Consider the following 18,049-nt stretch of genomic DNA (forward strand, 5'->3'; position numbering starts at 1 on the left):
GGGGTGCACCCCCACTCCAGCCTGAGCCCCAACTCTGAGCCCCTCCCCCACACGGGTGCACCCCCACTCCAGTCTGAGCCCAGCCGCCGGGGAACCTCTTCCCCACAGTCACATAGTTTGCCTCAGAAACCGTCCATCCACCGCCCGACACTCTCTGCTTCCCACTCTGCCCCTGGGGCCTCTCCCCCACTGCTCTCCGGCTCAGGGTGGCTTCAGGACCACACTACCCACAATGTATAGCGGCCGTCATTTGAATACCCCCCGCCTCTCACTTCCGTACACCAATCGGAAGCCAGCCTTCGCCGGTCTGGCCAATCAGAGCGCGCTTTCCCGCCCACGTGTCCCCTCTCCGCCCAGCAACAGGCTCGCCGGCGGGGCGGGGCTCAGCGAATCGCCTGGTGAATAATCCATGAGGGGGCGTGTCATAGGGCGGGAGGCCCCGCCCGCCCCAGCGCGGAGGGGGAGACGGTCCCAAGATGGCGGCGCTGCAGGCGGAGCGCGGGTACGGGTTGTCCTGCGGGCGGCTCGGCCGGGGCACCCGCGTCTCCGTCTTCCACGTCAAGCTGACGGACAGCGCGGTGCGAGCCTTCGAGGGCTACCAGGGCTGCAAGGTACCGCGGGGCCGGCCGGCCGGGGGGCGCAGCTGGGTATGGGGGGGGGGGGCTCCTGGACATGAGGGGGGGCGCCCGGGAGGGGGGCCGCCTGGATATGAGGGGGGGCTCCTGGATATGAGGGGGGCCGCCTGGGGGGGGCTGTGGGGTGCAGCTGGGTATGGGGGGGGCCGCCTGGATATGAGGGGGGCCGCCTGGATATGAGGGGGGCCGCCTGGGGGGGGCTGTGGGGTGCAGCTGGGTATGGGGGGGGCCGCCTGGATATGAGGGGGGCCGCCTGGATATGAGGGGGGCGCCCGGGGGGGCTGTGGGGTGCAGCTGGGTATGGGGGGGGCCGCCTGGATATGAGGGGGGCGCCCGGGGGGGCTGTGGGGTGCAGCTGGGTATGGGGGGGCCGGCCTGGGGTGGGGGGCAGGCTCCTGGGCATAGAGGACAGTGGAGTGAGGCAGAGTCTCCCCCCTGGGGTCTCGGGGATCTGACCCCATTCTCCGCCCAGGCAGGGGAGGCAGTGGGAGGACAGGCGAGGGTAGACTGTGCCCCCCCCCGCCCCGCAAGTCCCAGGGATTGTGGGACTGCTTCCCAGGTCCTGCGCTGGTGGTGTTGAGGTTCCTGGTCTAAGGGGAGCTGGATGGGGGGGATCCAGGAGGTGCCCATTCCTGCAAAGGTATCTTCTGTGGGGATGTGCCCCCCCCCATCCCAGCCCATGGGGCTTCTGCCCCAGCTCCCCTCGCCTAGGGGCCTGGATCCCCCTTGTATGCTGTAAGGAGCGGCAGGGGGCACTGGGCTTGGCGTCAGGTCTGGCATAGGGCTTAGGTAGGGTCAAGTAGAGAGAAGATGTTATTGAGGCACCTTGCACACCGCTTTGGTGGTTGTTGGGGGTGTGTGTGTGTGCTGACTGGACAGGTAGGAATCTGGGGTGGTGGGGCTTGGGTCACCTCCATCCAGAAAGGGTTCAAATCCTGGGCTCCCTACCAAGAGCCAGTGATGGGATTTATACTGTGAACTTTCAGACACTGTCCTCCCTCTCTTGGGCTGGGGGCTGTACCCCTCAGGTTACATAGGTGAAGTTTCAATCTGAAAATACCCAGAATTTACACACACCCACCCATCCAGCAGTGAGGCAGAGATCTGTGTTGTACTGAGGGGTTCAGCACCCCAACAATTCAGGGGGTTTTAATCCTTACATATCACAGGGTGATAAGGAAGGGGTGAATCAGAATGTCCTCAATTGGAAAGAGCCCAGATTCCACCCTGGAGGAGCATTCAAGAGAAACACTTCCCAGGAAGGAAGAGGCTACAGCTTTCACTCACTGTTGGATGTTTAACACTGTTGGGTAAAATGGGGAATTTCCTTCTCCTGTCCCTGTCATTGCTGCTGCTGTTCTCGCTAAAAGCTCTGATTTGTCAGCTTCCCCTTCCAGGCAGGCAGATGCCTTGCTCTGACCATAGACAAGGGTTCCATGTGCTCTAGAGCAGACTGTTAATTGCTGGAGGTGAGAAGGGAGCTAGCTTTTCTCTTTCTCTTCATCATTGAGGCTGTATTTTGATATCTTTAAAATTTCCAGGAAGGCTATTGTCAAGATGTTTCCTCAAATTGCACTCAGCTAGCTTATTAGCTACTGTGTAAATAAATACAAATGGAAACACTGGGCATCGTTTACTAGGCTGTCTCTAGAATTAATTTAAAATATACTTTTTTTCTTTGTTCTTATGCAGTCCACATTTTTCTGTCTTCACCTTGCAGGTAGGTGGTAAAAGATGGGACTCTAACCTGTTTGTTAGAAACATCCTGCTTGCCAGTGTCTGTAGAATAAACCATATGTTGTCACAACACTATTTTTAATTTAGGGTGTTGGTTACACCACAGAAGTGAGTTGGGCAATCTCTGCATGAGGGTTAAAGGTAATTACAGTCCCAGGGTTTATCAACTTAACATTGGTAACAGCAATTTATATTTTAATGAGTGTTTATCAGCTTTGTGAAAGGTCAGCAGTGACGAGTGAAGGAAACATTAGGCCTCTAATAGTGCAGTAGCTTTTCTCCAAAATTAGTCTGTCAAGGAAAGTGGTTTTTTGGTGGGGAGGGGGTGGGAAGGAAGGATTTTAGGCAGCTGTGTTAAATATTTTGGGAAACTAGTTTGAGTGCTTGTCACACATGAATAGGGTTGCTTATTTTCTAAATGAAGTGTGGTTTCTATCATTGTTTGGTAGCCAAGGGCTACTAATGGACTTTGCTTTCTGCTCCCCATCTGAAAGAGAGAGACAGTTGGGCTTGTCTGCTACTAATGGTTAAATTGGTAGAAAAGGATGAGAGTTCACTAGTTTGTGTAATAAATAACCTGACAATTTGTGGGCTATTAAACACTTACGTTGTTTCTGTGTTTGTTCTATAAACAGTTTCTGTAGCTTGTTGAACTTGTCGTCTTCCTCTGAAATGTGCTGTGCCAAGAAGCTGTCGTACTGCTCTTTCAGTATATGTGAAGGCTAGTCTTTAATTTCATTTGGGCTTGTAGAAGGTAAATGGAAGGATCTTGCAAAGGGTTTGTCCTGGTCTTTTTGAGTTTAAATCTGGTGTAACTGACTGCAGTATTGCTCTAGCTCTTATCCAAGAAAATGTAAAAATCCAATTCTGTTTATTACCTGAAGTCAGATCTGTTTGGCGTCTGACCTGTCCATATCCCTGTATAGTATGTTAGTGTGAATCCTGTGGCCAGTCTCTGGAATTCTGCCAAAACAGTCAAGATAACAAAGTTATCTCCAGTTACTTTCTGAGTTTGCTCTTTGATTTTTGTAACGCATGTGTTGAGTGTATAGTCCATAAGTGAACAGCCAAAAGGAGTATTTGCCATCAGCTTTTGATTTTTCCCTTCCCCTTGCATGCTTGATAATAGCTTGCACCACTGGCAGATAACCTAGGCAAAGCTAATTTCTGTTCAGTGACTTGGCTTCTAGTTAGAAGCCTCTGAGCAGCTTATTGGACTTCTCCCTCCTAGTTGGGTCTTTGTTGATATATGGTAAGTCATTTTTGGCCCAAGCCACTCTTCCATGTGTTGTTGTACCATTTTCGTTGATTTAGGAGTAATTGAAATATTATTTATAGATAGAGGGTATAAAACTCCTTTTGGAGAAGGGCGAATTACATTTTTAAAATTGTCCATGACCCAAGTGCATAAAGTTAGGGTCATATACTCACCTTGATCCACAATGGATCTCCCATTGAGGTGGGCATGAAGATCAAGGATATGTTGTGACTCTTGTGTAGTAACAAAAATTGTAGCAATGCTATGTTCAGCATCATTGGGGGGAAGAGGAGAATGCACTTCTAGGACCACTATTATTTCTGCCGTTTGTCTGATCCTTTGCCCATGTAATTACCCTCATGATTGTGGACTTTTGAAAACTAGATGTACAGTTGCACAGCTTAAGTTTGACTCTCTGATTCTGTGTTGTCATTCTGTTTAAGAGCTAATAACCACGGAGATAAAATGGGGCAATATTTCACATCTTAGCCGGAAACAGCTCTGTCTGCAATCCAAGGAAGATGGCTGTGTGTCAGCTTTGCTTTACTCCATCTCCACTATTGGCATATGCATATGTTCTGCTTGGCAGTCACCTTGTGCATCAGGCAGGACACAGCTGCCAGCTTTCTCCTGCCTCCTGTTCCTTCTGGTCAGCCAACAATTCCCATGACTCTCCTGAGACGGTCAGTTCAAGACACCATTGATGCACTTCCTATTTTTCTGTTTGGTTAGCCTGGGTCCTGAACATTGTACAGTACTAGTGTTGACCCATTTCCTAATTCAGGACCAAAGATATGCTCTTAATCCATTCACCACCCTTTTCAAATGTGGCAGAGCCACCCTTTCCCCTTGTACATGACATAAGCCTGTTGTACAACTGAAAACCATAGTACAGGATACTCCCAGTTAGCTGAATAGCATGGGGGGCTGGGATTTTATTCAGATAAATTGAGAGGGCAGGAGCCATTCAGTATTGGAGTGGCCTGGAACAATGACTCCTCCTCTGAACCCTAGCCCAGAGTCTCTGCTGTGCCCCACTCACTCACTTCTGTCACAGCAGCCTGCAGAGGGCTCCCTGTGTTGCCACAGGACTGGTAACACCCCATCCCTGCAGGGGCAAGGTTTGGGACTGAGCAAAGACCTCCAGCCAGGACTCTGCTCTGCCCCATCAGGACTACAGCCTTCCCTGCACCTTGTGCTTACAGGGATCAGGTGTCACTGGCCCTGCTGCAGTGCAGGGAACTCTCTGCAACTTGGCTGTCACAGCCTCATGTCAGTGGGGCCACAGAGGGCTCCCTGCACTGCTGCAGGACCCTGCCCGGCAGGGGGCTTGGTCATCCTCCATGCAGTTCTAACCGGGGGGGGGAGGGTGTCTCAGCTCTATTATCTGAACCTCCACATTATTCAATCCCTTCGTTTTCCTGCAGTGTACGATACATGGGAGACAAGGAAGAGATTCAGATAATGCGGTGGTACAGATAATAGAGTTTTGGCTAAATGGGCATATACTGTACTAAAATGCTTATACGTGACATGTCAGGCTTAAATGTCACGTAGCAACTGGCAAGGTTCTACATCCTGTGGTGGGGTGGGTGAGGGTATGTGGGTAGCATTAAGGCTGATGATGGAACCTCTAATTGTGACTCTCCTAAGGCTCTAGCCTGTAGTTCTTTAAAACTGCAGCTTCACGGTTTAAAGGGCAATATGCTGTGGATGTTTAGAATTAATGTATGTGCTTTCTGTATTACATCTGCTATCAGACTTTCTCCTTTATTTGTGAAGATTGTAGTGATTATGAAATTCAGGAGCTGTGAGTATGGCAAGTGGAGACGATGCAAGCTTCTGTCGCTGCTCCTCAGTCCTAGCCTGCAGGCACTCCTCCACCCCTACTTTTCCATTGTGCCTCTCTTGAGCTGAGGCCACCAGATGAGCCAGACTAGTGAATTTTGGGTTGTGGACTGCCGAAGGGTATCGCCCCTCCGCAGCACGCTCTAGTCTTTTGACTTTAATCCTGGAACTTTGGTCTGTTGATGACATGTGAATCTTCCAGCTTTGGGAGTGAGGTACTGCTCCTGTGCCAGTTGCACTCTTGTTTTTATTTTCAGTCAAATGCCCATTAATTTCTCAGTGGTAAAGTGAAAGCTACCAAAGCAGATGCTGAGTGTAAGAGATCTGGTTCATTTGCACATCAAGTTATTTTACAGCATGCATGGCCACACAGAGTTTTCTTTTTGTTGTCTTGTGGGAAATCAAAAATGAGGCCTTTAATTTTCAGCACGGACTGTTCAAAGGGATGCACATGTCTCGATGCTTGTTGAGAGCATATAGCTTTTTAATCAAAACCCATTACATTATCTTAAAGCTTTTTGCATAATTACTCCTTCTCTGTAATCTGTCTCTTCTCCTACCTCATTAGTTAACTGATGCCTTCAGTCCATCAAAATTGAAGCATTTATGACATCACTAACATGGGATTATGACATTGCTAAGTGAATCAGTCAGGAGGAGGTTGGTTAGAAAAGGAAACTCGTCTGTTTGCACATACACCCCTTGATGATCAGCAGTGATGGGGCAGGATATACCAAACTTTACTGGTCTGTTAAAACTTCCATTAAAGATTTTTTTTTTTAATCTTGACCTGAATGTGCTGCCTTCCATTTCAAGAAAGGGGACAGACAGAGGTTTGAGGTATGTTTTGGCTGTTTCCTTTCAGTTATTTAGGGTAGCTTTTCTCCCAACCATATATCATTTAGATCTGCTCAAATTATAGATTTATTTCTCTACTCTTCAAATTGCATGGGAAGGAATTGTCTATAATTTACATCTAAAGTGACGTACAGTTGCTATGGGATTCAGTGGCAGATTATAAACCTATTATGTGCTTTTTTGTACTGCTGGTAGCTGACTGAAAACTAGGGCTACTTGGTGATATGCCAGTGAAAAGTAGAGAGAACGATATTTTGTCAGGCTATCACTGAAAATAGTAGCAAGAGGAAATCGTATTTGAAAAGTGCTATAGCAAGCTTATGCCTTAAAGAAGGCACACCATTAATTTGAAAATCACAATTCTGTCTTGAAATATTTTATCTATATATTGTAACAAGTAACTCCGAGAGCAAGTAACAGTGAAAGATTAGTGCCCAGTTCTTCATCTGCAGATAGGTCTTAAATCCTGCAAGGTGCTGAGTATTGTGGCACAAATCCAGCAGCTGGATTAAGGCCACTGTGTTCAGCGTCTTGCAAGAAGAAACTCATGCTTATTTCCACCGTTTCCATTGCGTGATCAGTTAACTTCTATATTGCAAATCTCTTATAAACATCAGCAGGGGAACAGAAAAAACATTTTTAAATTCCTTACAAAATACTTTTAAACTTCAGACTATTTGAAGTATGTGTTATCAAACTCTGGCCGTTCAAAATTAGACTTAAGAAAACCCTGTTTGATAGCATCCTTTCAAGACGAGCACTGCGCGCTATTACAAGGTGTATATTCTACGTGGCTTGTATGCTTGCAGTATAAACTAACCTTCGAGCCCGGCCTATTAATGGGTGACCCTCAAACACATGTGTCTCAATCACTTTGAAATGTGTTTTCTTATTTTTTTTTACTTTATCGTAATGCTCCCTGGCAGAGAGACTGCTGCTGTTCTGTCGCAGTCACTCACTCACATAGTAAAGGCTTTTGTCCTGCTAGCAGAGCAATTCTTTGTTACCAACAGGGGAGGAGAGAGTCTTAAAGACCCCAAAAAACAAAACCTAAAATTTGAGAGCTCAGTGTAGAAAAATGGAGGCTGGTCAGTTGTGTTTTATTTCCTCAATAATTTGCACAGTCCCCACTGTGTGCTCTGTGGCAGGGTGAGTTTGTAAAGTATCTCTAAATCTGTTTGTGCATGTTATAAAGTGAGAAGGGAGAGACAGTACATGCATTACCGTAATACCAACTTCTGCCAAATAATCCCTGAAAGAGGAATACATTTTGGCTGATTTAATGGTTTGCAAATAATGCATAAAAGGAGACACTGGGATGCATAGAGTTGCTTTGCAAGAGTAGGTAAAGTTTGGAGCTACACCAGCTATTTTAAGGCTCTATATAGAGTAGTCAGACTTGTACGTGCAATTGTAAGGATGTCAGGGATTGTTTTTTTGGTGTGAGGGAAGAGGGGTTCTCCTTAGTCTAGCATCAGCTGTAATTTCAAGAGCATTAACAACTTTCTGCTTACTCCAGAAATGTTAAGGATAATGACGCTTTTATGAACATCATCCTAACAAAAGGAACCAGATTGACATCCCCCAGACTAGCATCCTCTTGCGCACAGAGCAGGCACAGAATAGACAGCAGTAAAGCCAGTTTTCCCCAACCAGCATGCCTAAACCCTTACCTGGACACATCATGCAGAGAAGGGAGCTTAGATTTTGTAGGAGAAATAACTTTCTGTGGTAGCATTAATGTTGCTTAGAGTATCCCACGCATTAAGGCAGTCTTTGCACATTGTAGTAACTTAGTGTTGCGTGTTGACTGATCTTTAAGAATTTTGGTATAATAAACGGGATGACACCATTCTTCGCAGCTCTTGTCCTAACCTGATAGTTTGTTTTGAGTTCTAGTGCTGAAGTGAAAAGGGAAACGTTAAAAATCCAATGCATTTTGCATTGCCCTAGTGAATAGTCAGGGTTTAGAAAAAACACTGCTGTGTACACTTAGTCTCTCCTTTCTTTGTTTTGGACGGATGCCTTTTTAATTTAAAGAAACCAGATTTGTTTAACTTTGAAAATTGGTCACTGCATATGAATATGACTTTATTTGGCATCCCACCTCCACCCATTTTGAGGCTTCTCTGATCTAGCTACAGTCTGGTGGCTTCTGTTAACCTCAGACGTGCCGCCCCCCTTCCCCTCCACAATCTATACAGCAAAGCCACTTGGCCTTTGTTATCTAGGAGAGAATTTCATGCAGTTTGGACTGTAGCAACAAACTTCAAGTACTTGATGCTAAAGGGCAGCTCCTTGTCTGACAAGGTGATGTTCCAGCTTATCAGCAGCCATGTGTGGCCTCTTTTCATGTGCCCAGCCTACAGCCATCCCTGGGCCCTTTCGTACGGAGAAAAGATAAAACCGTTTCTGATGCATTCGCCTCTTGGACCAACTGGAGTAGAGAAAAGGGGTGGATCAAGTGACTTGAGAGATGTGGTCTGAGGATAGGACTGTGAACCAAGGATTCCTGAGTTCTACTTCTCCTTGAACCTTTGCTACAGATTATGCTATTTATTTAAAGGTAGAGACTGATGTCCCCTTTTTAGATCGATGCAGCTCCATGTGACAGATTAGCGGGTACTACAGAACACTCTAAAACATTTCAGTCATTTCCTATATCTGTTTACTGGTGAAGTCTGATTATTACCACATCCCTTTTAAAAAAAGTTATTCTTTGGAGTGCTGGTTAAGAGCTTTCAAACCCCAAATTCTAGTTCAGTAATGTTTGGATGACATGCCCCTCCTTTGATTAGAGAGAAATCATTTTCTGATACTTACAGCACAGTAAGAAGAGTTTAGTATGGACTAATTAATAGTGTGTAGCAAGAATAAGAATGTTGCACACAACCCTAGCAAAGGATACCAGTAGGGATGGAAGAAATACTGGCTTAATCTACATGGTGTAGATCCTTTGGGCATAAAATCTCCCAATACCCTAAGTGGAAGAAGCTTTCATCTTGATCTTTATATTCCTGCTAGCAGAGGGCCTGCCATTATATGATGGGCTGCATTCAGGAGCTTATGTGCCAGTTGTGGTTATTAGAATCATATTCCACATTTCAGTGCGTAGACTCTGTATGATTTTTGTTGCTGTACCTTTCCAGCTCCTCGGCACAGTTTTAAATTATTGTTGACTCATAGTCACTGTGAAAAAATCAAATAGTCTCTCTGATTTTTTCCACCCCCCCACCCCCAAAAAAGAGAGCAGGGGAACAAGGGAATTGACAAAACTTCACTTGTGTAACCTGTTAGCCACTGACTTTGGCTTTGCTGAGGAAAAACTCACTTGGGCAAGTTGTGTCAAGTAAACCTACTCTGAAAGCACTTTGAAATCTGCAATGGCCTGGAAGTCATACCACTTGGTCACAAGATGACAGGTGTGAGCAAAGATCACAAATTCTTGGTTGGTTCAGTGGGACAAATATCTTTCAGTGAATGAGGTGGATATGAATTTTATTATAAGTGTTTAAAAAAAATACCCAAGGGAAATTAGAGACTCAAATTTAATCTTTCTAAAACTAAAAATAACACTGAGTCTGACTTAAATGCACAAAAGCAAGAAAAGTCCTACTTGAGAATCGTGTAAAGCAGCTTTTTAATTTGAGTCAGAACTGCGCTAGTCCATTTTCAACCAGGAACTTCCTTGCATTTGTGGGTTTGTAAGGTCTTTAATATTTCAGCAAACAAATTCTCAGTGGACTTCTTTCCATTGCCTTCAATGGGAGCAAGATTTGGTGCCATCCCTTGAATCTGTGAATTCGTCTTTAAAAGAGATGGACTGCTGTTATAACTTGAGTGATTTGTACCTAAATCATACTTGACTTACTACTGTGAATAGTCCTACTGAATATAAAGAATAGAAGTAAGATTTTTTTTATCATTAACTCTGACTGGCAGATGGAGCACTGTCTTGATTTGGACTGAAAACAAATTAATCCCATGTGTGAAGCTGTGGTTACCTGGCTTGATGAAAGCTGCATCCATTGAAGAACCTATCTACAGGGAAAGAATGAACCTGGAAAAATATCCACAAATATGGTTAAAGTTCAGAAACATCCTCAGTCTGATGAAATAACTATACTAGGACTTTCTGTGTAGAATGTAAATTAGATCTCACTACTGGAACTAATACAGACTAGTTGGACTTGATTTTGAAAAGAAAATAACCCATGATACCCACAGGGAGAAACTAAAAGGTTGCACATTTAAACTGGTAAAAGGAAATAGTATTGTTCATAACGCATTTTATGGCAGCGAGTTTCATAATTATATCGGGATTCACAAAGGGTTATGCATATGTCTGGCTAATAAGAAAGTTCCATTACATGAGATAGGATAAGAATATAAGGATATAAACTTGTGATTCGAGACATGAGAGACATAAATTGACAGGAATTAGAAAGAAACTTTCTCCAGCACATCTGTCCAAATTTTTTTTTATTAAAATTTGGTAGACCTAACTGGTTTAAGTGCGTAATCAGAGAATTAACTCAATTTAATAAAATCACTACAAATGACATGTCATAAGCAGTGTAAAAATGCTTACTCTGTAAGATAGTAACATCCTTTTAAATAGAGAACTCCAGTAATATTACTGTATAATGTTTATCTAACCAAAAGCTCACTGCTGTAATGATTATTGTATTGTCTCTGATACTTACATGGCTAGGATTTATAAAGCTGTTAAAACTTCCCAAATAAAGACATAAGTGAAGGGGGAGAGGGGAGGAAAGAAAGAAAGAAAAGCTTCCTCTTTAGTCAGATTATTCCATAATCTTTTTCATTATGGGGTTTCTTGAACCTTCCTTATAAACATCTGGTTCTGGCCATTGTTAACCAGGAATGCTGGACCAAATGGACCATTCATTTGATCTCACATCACTGTTCCCATATTCCTAATATGTTTTAAGAAGAGATCCGAAAAACAAATTGTCAGTTGAACTTTCAAGGGGTTTTAATGGGGTACTTACAATCTTGGTAAATCCCAAATCCTGATTTATACTTTTTTATCCTTTAAAACAGAAATCTTATTAATCTAGTCTCCCACCTCCTCCACATTGAAAAGCCCCTGATAAGTGTTTCAGTACTTTATTTTAAAGGGACGTTACTCTCAATCTCATCTAGACTTTCGTGAGCTAGTCCTTGCCCTCTGCCTTCCCCACTCTACTCCTGCCCTGGGAGTTACATTATGTGGGATGGACTGTTAGCATCCTGTCCCCATTTCATGGGCAGCCATTCAGTAAGAAGGGGAATCCCTGCCTGTCTGTGGGAATGCAACCTTTCTCTGTTAGACCCCCAGTGTATGGTCTAAGTGGCGTCTGTTCTGCTTTCTGTCGCTCATTCAGGATTTGGGAGTGGGGGATGCTTCCTGTATTGCCACAGCAGTTGCCTGCAGCTGCAGTGATGGAGCCCTGTGGGCTGCCTTTTGTGATGCCATATCAGAAGTTGGGGCTTGTTTCTAGTTTTGAGGTTAAAAGTTTCTGGGTGACCCTTATTGTCGCAGAAAACAACAAAACCCTTAAGTTTTAGTTTGACTCCATAAGAAACAGTTACTAATCCTGACTTTCACTGTATTGAAAAGTGAGAGTGAGAGCAATGTCCTAAGTGGGAGTGAGTGGGAAATCAGTGCAGGCAAGTGACCCTACAATAACAAACCAGTATGTGCAGCTCAGAGTTTAGAAGCAGGTCTGCAATAACAAACCTGGTGTGCTGGAACAAAAATAAGTTTACTAAGGAAGTTGGCTTTTGTTTTCAAGTTTCCAAAGGATTATTGTTGTCAAAGGGTTAGTAGTGAGGATAGTTATATAACATTTATGAAAGTAAATGGGATATCCTTTGAAATCTGCTTGAAATCTGAATTTTAATTTGTGTAACAGTGGCGATTAGGAATTTGTTGCAACTTTTTTACTAGGGGCATGATTCGTAAGTCCTAGAAGAATAAAACAAGAACTTTGTTGTAACTGAGCACACACTACTGATGCCATTTTTAAATAGTGCACAACTGATCTCTACATCAAGATCAACGAAAATGTTTATTTTGTAATTCCTAAAGCTGAAAAGTCTTAACTCCCACTTACCAGGAAGAGTTACTGCTGATATTTTGCTGTGTATAGACTGGTGGTTAAGGTTTATTTGTACGGCCTTCCAATTGATACTCTGCAACCCTTTGCAATGTAGAGAAACCCACTGTGGTAGTACCTACCTGTCTAGAGATTAAACTGCATCTTTCACATATGCAATTGTGGAGCCAATGCATCCAGTCCAGTATTGAGAAGCTTTTTTTAAAATTTAATTTTAAAATAAAGCTTGGATGAACTGACAGCAAAGAAACTGTATCTAACCTCAAATGAGCTCAGATATCTCAGCCATTTGTTTTCTTAAAAGAATCCACTATCATTCCAATTACCATTTATTTTGAGGCTAAAAATTCTGATCACATAACTGAGTGAAGGTTCAATAGCCATACTATGGTTTTCGTATGTGCATTAAACGACTCACTCTGCTCAGTGAAAGAGATTCTGTGTCTGCTAGGCTGTAAAAGTCTCTCGAGGACATTTAAGCTTGTACCACTGCAAGGTTTGATGCAGGGATGTGGTTTTTTGCTGTTTAGTTAGCAGAGGTAGTATATTTTTACTGTTCTTATCTTAGACTTTTGATGCTCACTTTTGGAATCCCTTGTAACCATTAACGTCCACAGACTGCCTGGTGGGGAACAGAGCAACATCTGATTTTAAGGGCAGATTTCTTTAATTTAGAAGTTTTTCTTCTACTGTTTGTCAGTTTATTTTTGGAATGGATTATGTTACTAATCAACCTGGCAGTGCAAATAAAAATGTAGTTAGAACAGTGCTAGTTTTGTGTGTTCTCATCCAGAAGGTCTATTGAGGGGAAGGGAGAGCCTTACTTTACTCAACAGAGGCCTTTCCAGCCAATTAAGTGTTAGTAGGCAGGAAGGAGTCCAGCAGCACAGAGAGATGGTGGTTTTATCTTGTCAGCAGCACACAGTAATTGGAATGGGGAGGGAAAGATGGTTAGGCAGATGAAATCATTGTGAAGTTAATTTGTCTGCTTTGCATAACATAGTCAACTTTGATGGAAACAACCCAGTATCATTCCAGTGGAAGTGTTGAGTGTTTGCAATGACTCTATTTCTCGTTAATCTGCAAGGAAGAACTAGTGGTTTCCCTGAATTTCTGTGACTCAGAAGAGCCCTGATGGAGTATAACTGTGCTCTTCAGTTCATGTTGTGTTTGATGTTTACTAAGACTCAAAGCACCTTGACCTAGCTGGCGATGCTGTTTGAAAGCATGGTGGAAGCTAAGTTTAGACTCTTGGCTTCCTTTCTTATGGTTGGGATGGATTGTAGGGGGGGGGTGGGATTTCTTCAGGATTTCCTTGATTCTTGTTCCTCTACTGAGGGTCGTGTGCTTTGCATTGCAGCCTACTTTCATCTCCATGTTGCTTCAACTGTACAGGCTAATTATTTAAGAAAGATAAAAGTAGCAATAAGATCTAGATGCCCACAGCAGTAAAACCAAGAAAACCAGTTCTGGCTGTTTGTCCCAGGCTCAGCAGTGCATGTGGTGAGGCATGTGCCATGGTTGGACAGTTGGGAATGTTAAGTCCATCTGAACTCTCAATTGCATTGCTGTAGTCCCCCTGCAACAAAAGGAGTACAAATTATTATTATTATTAGTAAGGATCACAGTGACACTTCTGTCAGCCAGCTAAGATCATTCTGTGGGCAAGCAGTCATCTGAAAGAACCTTGTATTTTGGTTAGCGTATTCTAAAACAAATGAGGTGTTTTCTTTACCCTACTTGGAGGCTTGGAATTACCATATTTTCATTAAAAGAATACAGAGGAAAAAACCCTCTTTAAAATTCCATCTTGGTGTGGTGTTTAATATCCATTAACTGACAGTCAATGGAATTACAATCACTAATGTTTACTTTGTGTAATTATGATGTTGAGAATGGTGTACAGAACTGGTGTCATTGCTACCCTTCGGTTAGATTATCACTTGCTGTATATAGTATATACTTGCTGGTCTACTGGCTAAACTTTCTTTTGTAGAAACTAACTGCCAGAACTTCAGTGTAGTAGTTTCTGGAGCCTGGAAGAGAGCCTGGAACTTCGTTTTTAGTACAAAGGTCATTTTAAAGCCAGACAGATTTCAGGTCAGTGACCTACAACTTCATGGGGGTTACAAATGGCCACTAACTGCCTGTAGTTGGAGGGACTGTAATAGATTGCATTTCTGAGTGAGAGTACAAGGAGTCCTTGGACTTACAACGCCCAGCTTAAGTCGGACGCCACTAATGACACTTTCCAATTGACTGCTTGTTTTGCCCTTACGATGCTGGATCTGCATAAAGTTTGCTTGCAATCACTTCTTGGGTTATACTGGTATGGAGCTGGAAGGGGTTGCTTCTGATTGGTTTTGAGGCAGCAGCGTAGCTTGTTGCCAGGTAGGGTTGCTGCATGTTTTTGATTGGCTCCCAGTCCCGGGCTCAGCCAGTCAGAAAGCTTGAACAGTGATTGGCTGTGGCTCAGCATGTTTGCCATTCTCCCTGGCTTTCTGAGCCTGCGTTGCCAGCATTCGGAGCAGCACATGTGCCTCGATATGTTCGTTAGAATGCTGCTTACAAAATACAGTGCACAGTAAATACACGGATGTTGCAACGTGGGTCATCTATAATTTACTTAGTACAAAAATCTGGGTTATTGTGAAAAGAAAAGGAGGACTTGTGGCACCTTAGAGACTAACCAATTTATTAGAGCATAAGCTTTCGTGAGCTACAGCTGTAGCTCACGAAAGCTTATGCTCTAATAAATTGGTTAGTCTCTAAGGTGCCACAAGTCCTCCTTTTCTTTTTGCGAATACAGACTAACACGGCTGTTACTCTGAAACCTGGGTTATTGTGGTATCAAGCCTTGGTTCAGGAACCAACCCCCCCCATACCATTGATTCCTATGGGAAAAGCGGTTTCGACTTCCTCAGAATTGCATTGTAACAAACTTACAGGAGTTGCAAGTCAACAGCATGCATGTTACCAGATTGTGTCAATCTGTCTGTGGAAAAATACGTAAAATTCACTTGTATAAAAGGCTTTGTTACTACTTGGCTGTTTGTCGTGACTCTGTGTATAAATGAAGCACTGGTATTTGACAGTAAAAACTGTTGTTCACAATGGTCACTAACCCTTTTCTAAAAACAGATTATTTAAAAAGCTTTCTATCACATTTTAGACCTTGTGAGCTGTAGGGAGGATCCTTTTCACAGTAGTTCTTAATGCTGAGTCTCATCTTTAAAAAGGAATTCCTTACTTGTATTTCTGAAAATATCTTGTAATAAAAGTGAACATTTTAAAGTTAAAATAATCAAAGACAAAGTTAACTTTGGCAATTCACTCAGTTTAGATAATGAAGAGTTCTGGTTTTCACATACTACTGCAATACTGCAATTTTTGACTGCTCACTTTTCAGGGGATTATTTCAATCCAAACTATATATGCCTTTTTTTTTTTTTTTGGAAGGTTTAAAACAATATAAACCACTTCCCAAAAACATTAGATCATCTCTGATATTTTTGATTTTTGTAAAACTGCTTTTCTACTAACTTAAATTTGATACCTAAACTGCCTGACTGTTTTCCTTTAACAAGATTAAAAACTGTGGATGTTCTAAATTATGAGTGTGTATTTATTTCAACCAATTCTGCCTGTTTAAAAGCAACCCCTCAAATGAATGATTTGATATTAGGTTAACAATAACCCAACTGGTACATGTATGCTGTGACGGGGGGTGACAGTGTTAGGTCAGTGTAGTGACTTCTCTTTTACACGTTCAGTTTATAGATTGTTTACATTTTGCTTCTCATTTTTCAAATGTTTAGCATTATGCTGTTTTCTTCAAGCTCTATAGAATAGACACGCTTAAGGGGAATATTACCAGCTGACACTTATTCTGGTGCAGTTGTCACATGTTAAACTTCAAGTAATAATGTGAATTTGAGTATAAAGCTAATACAAATATTTTAATAAAGGAATGGAACTTTTATAAGCAAAACATTTTGTCAAGTCTTCTGAAAATGACCTTACGCTCAATATCTGAACTGTCATTGGTATCATAGGTGTTGGGGCTCTGAACTGACTTCTTAACTTGTCTTGGGTGCAAGTGGAATTCAGCGAGGGTGGAATCTTGATGTCTGTAGTGTAATGGGTGAGGAGAACTCAAAACTGCAATTTTGAGAAACTCTTGCACTTTAAATGCCTTATTTCCCAGGGAATTTAGTCTGTATTTTGAACGTTTTTAGTGTTTTCTATTGAATCAGGCCTGAAAGTCCATTCTCGCTGGTTTCTGTGTGGAAAACTTACTTGCAACGGCCTGTTGTTGGGTTGTGTTTATGTAACTTTTGTATAGGACGTGCTACCTTATCGCCTATATTGGACTCCAAAATGGCAGGCTGAAACGGCTATGTTGGAGTATCTGTGCTGTGAACCCTCCCTCAGTTTTCTCCAATGTTTTTTCAACTTTTCAGTTTTTCTTTCTAGCTTTCCAAGGGCTCAGTGTTCTCTTCTCGAACTCCATTACAAGTGGATTTTTACCAGAGCAGTCTCAAATTTTTTACATTCTTCCATTGTTGTAGGGTTCTACCAGCCTTAGTTGGTTGTCTTCCCTTTATTAGTTTACAGCTGAAAATGTTTTGTAACTTGCCTGGTTTTTGCCTACTATGCAAAGCACTAGTAGGCTAGTACAACTGTTCAGCCTTTTAGAACTAGTTGATTAAAGGGCCATCGGTAACTAAATTTTCAGAGGTGAGGTTGACTACCTATTGTTACACTAATGGAAAGAAATGATTTTTCTCCATTTTTTGCTTTGTTTCCTTTGTACATTTGATAGGAGTTTGTGTATAGTCAATTCTTTCCCTTGTATAGTCAACCCTTGGTGAGCCTTTCACTTAAAAACAAATAGTTTAAAAATTAGTAAAATAACTGTAAATACTCAAATTGGAAAGGGAGCAAAAAGGGCAGATGTATTACTTGGGGTTATTTAAACTACTTTTTTAAATGACTAGACTTCAACTTGATGGGGTCCCTTCAAAATCTTTTTTTTTTTTTTTAAATAAACGCTGTTGGTGAAAAGGTGCTTGAGGGCTCAGTGAAACCCACTAGGTAGTGTTAAAAGGAAAGGACAATGATGCTCGTATGCACACATCCATTTTGGCAGTAATTGCCCGGCTAGCAACAAATGCTTAGTTGTGGAAAAATAATCAGCTTCTTTGACATGACAGTGATAACCAGAAATAACCATTTAGAACTGTCAAGAGCTCCAGAATGACAGTGGATTTTAGATTTTTCCCATTTCTGGTATTACTCTAAAGATACTGATTAACTTCCAGCTTTCCTTTGAGGATTTGAGTGCTTGGCAGATATTAATAAATTAAGCTTTACAGCACCCCTGTGTATCACATAAGTTGTTAGCCATCTTTTACAGAAAGAAATGGGAGCACAGCGGTAAAGTGGCTTCACAAGGTCATGCAAGCCTGTGGCAGGAGGAGAAATGGAACCATGGTCCTGACTCGAAATCCTGTGCTCTGGCCACTTGATAAAACTTCCTCAGCATAAGTACTTTATTTTTTTGAAGATGTTTTATGATGGAATAA

The 18,049-nt window shown here is 42.6% G+C and overlaps 2 protein-coding genes across 2 annotated transcripts in view; one reads left to right on the top strand and one right to left on the bottom strand.

Annotated features, from left to right (window-relative positions):
- UBA52 (ubiquitin A-52 residue ribosomal protein fusion product 1) overlaps window positions 1-85 on the bottom strand; it is a 42,188-nt gene extending 42,103 nt beyond the window's left edge. Inside the window, exon 1 of the mRNA XM_073324047.1 lies at window positions 80-85. The gene's annotated coding sequence lies outside the window, so the exon portion shown is untranslated. The remainder of the gene's footprint in view (window positions 1-79) is intronic.
- Window positions 86-444: 359 nt separating this feature from the next.
- The window catches only part of ELL (elongation factor for RNA polymerase II), an 87,855-nt gene continuing 70,250 nt past the window's right edge, over window positions 445-18,049 (top strand). The window contains exon 1 of the mRNA XM_073324699.1: window positions 445-611. Coding sequence (XP_073180800.1) covers window positions 477-611 — 135 coding nt within the window. The 5' untranslated portion in view covers window positions 445-476. The remainder of the gene's footprint in view (window positions 612-18,049) is intronic.

Source organism: Lepidochelys kempii, chromosome 25, assembly GCF_965140265.1.
Source record: "Lepidochelys kempii isolate rLepKem1 chromosome 25, rLepKem1.hap2, whole genome shotgun sequence".
NCBI lineage: Eukaryota > Metazoa > Chordata > Testudines > Cheloniidae > Lepidochelys > Lepidochelys kempii.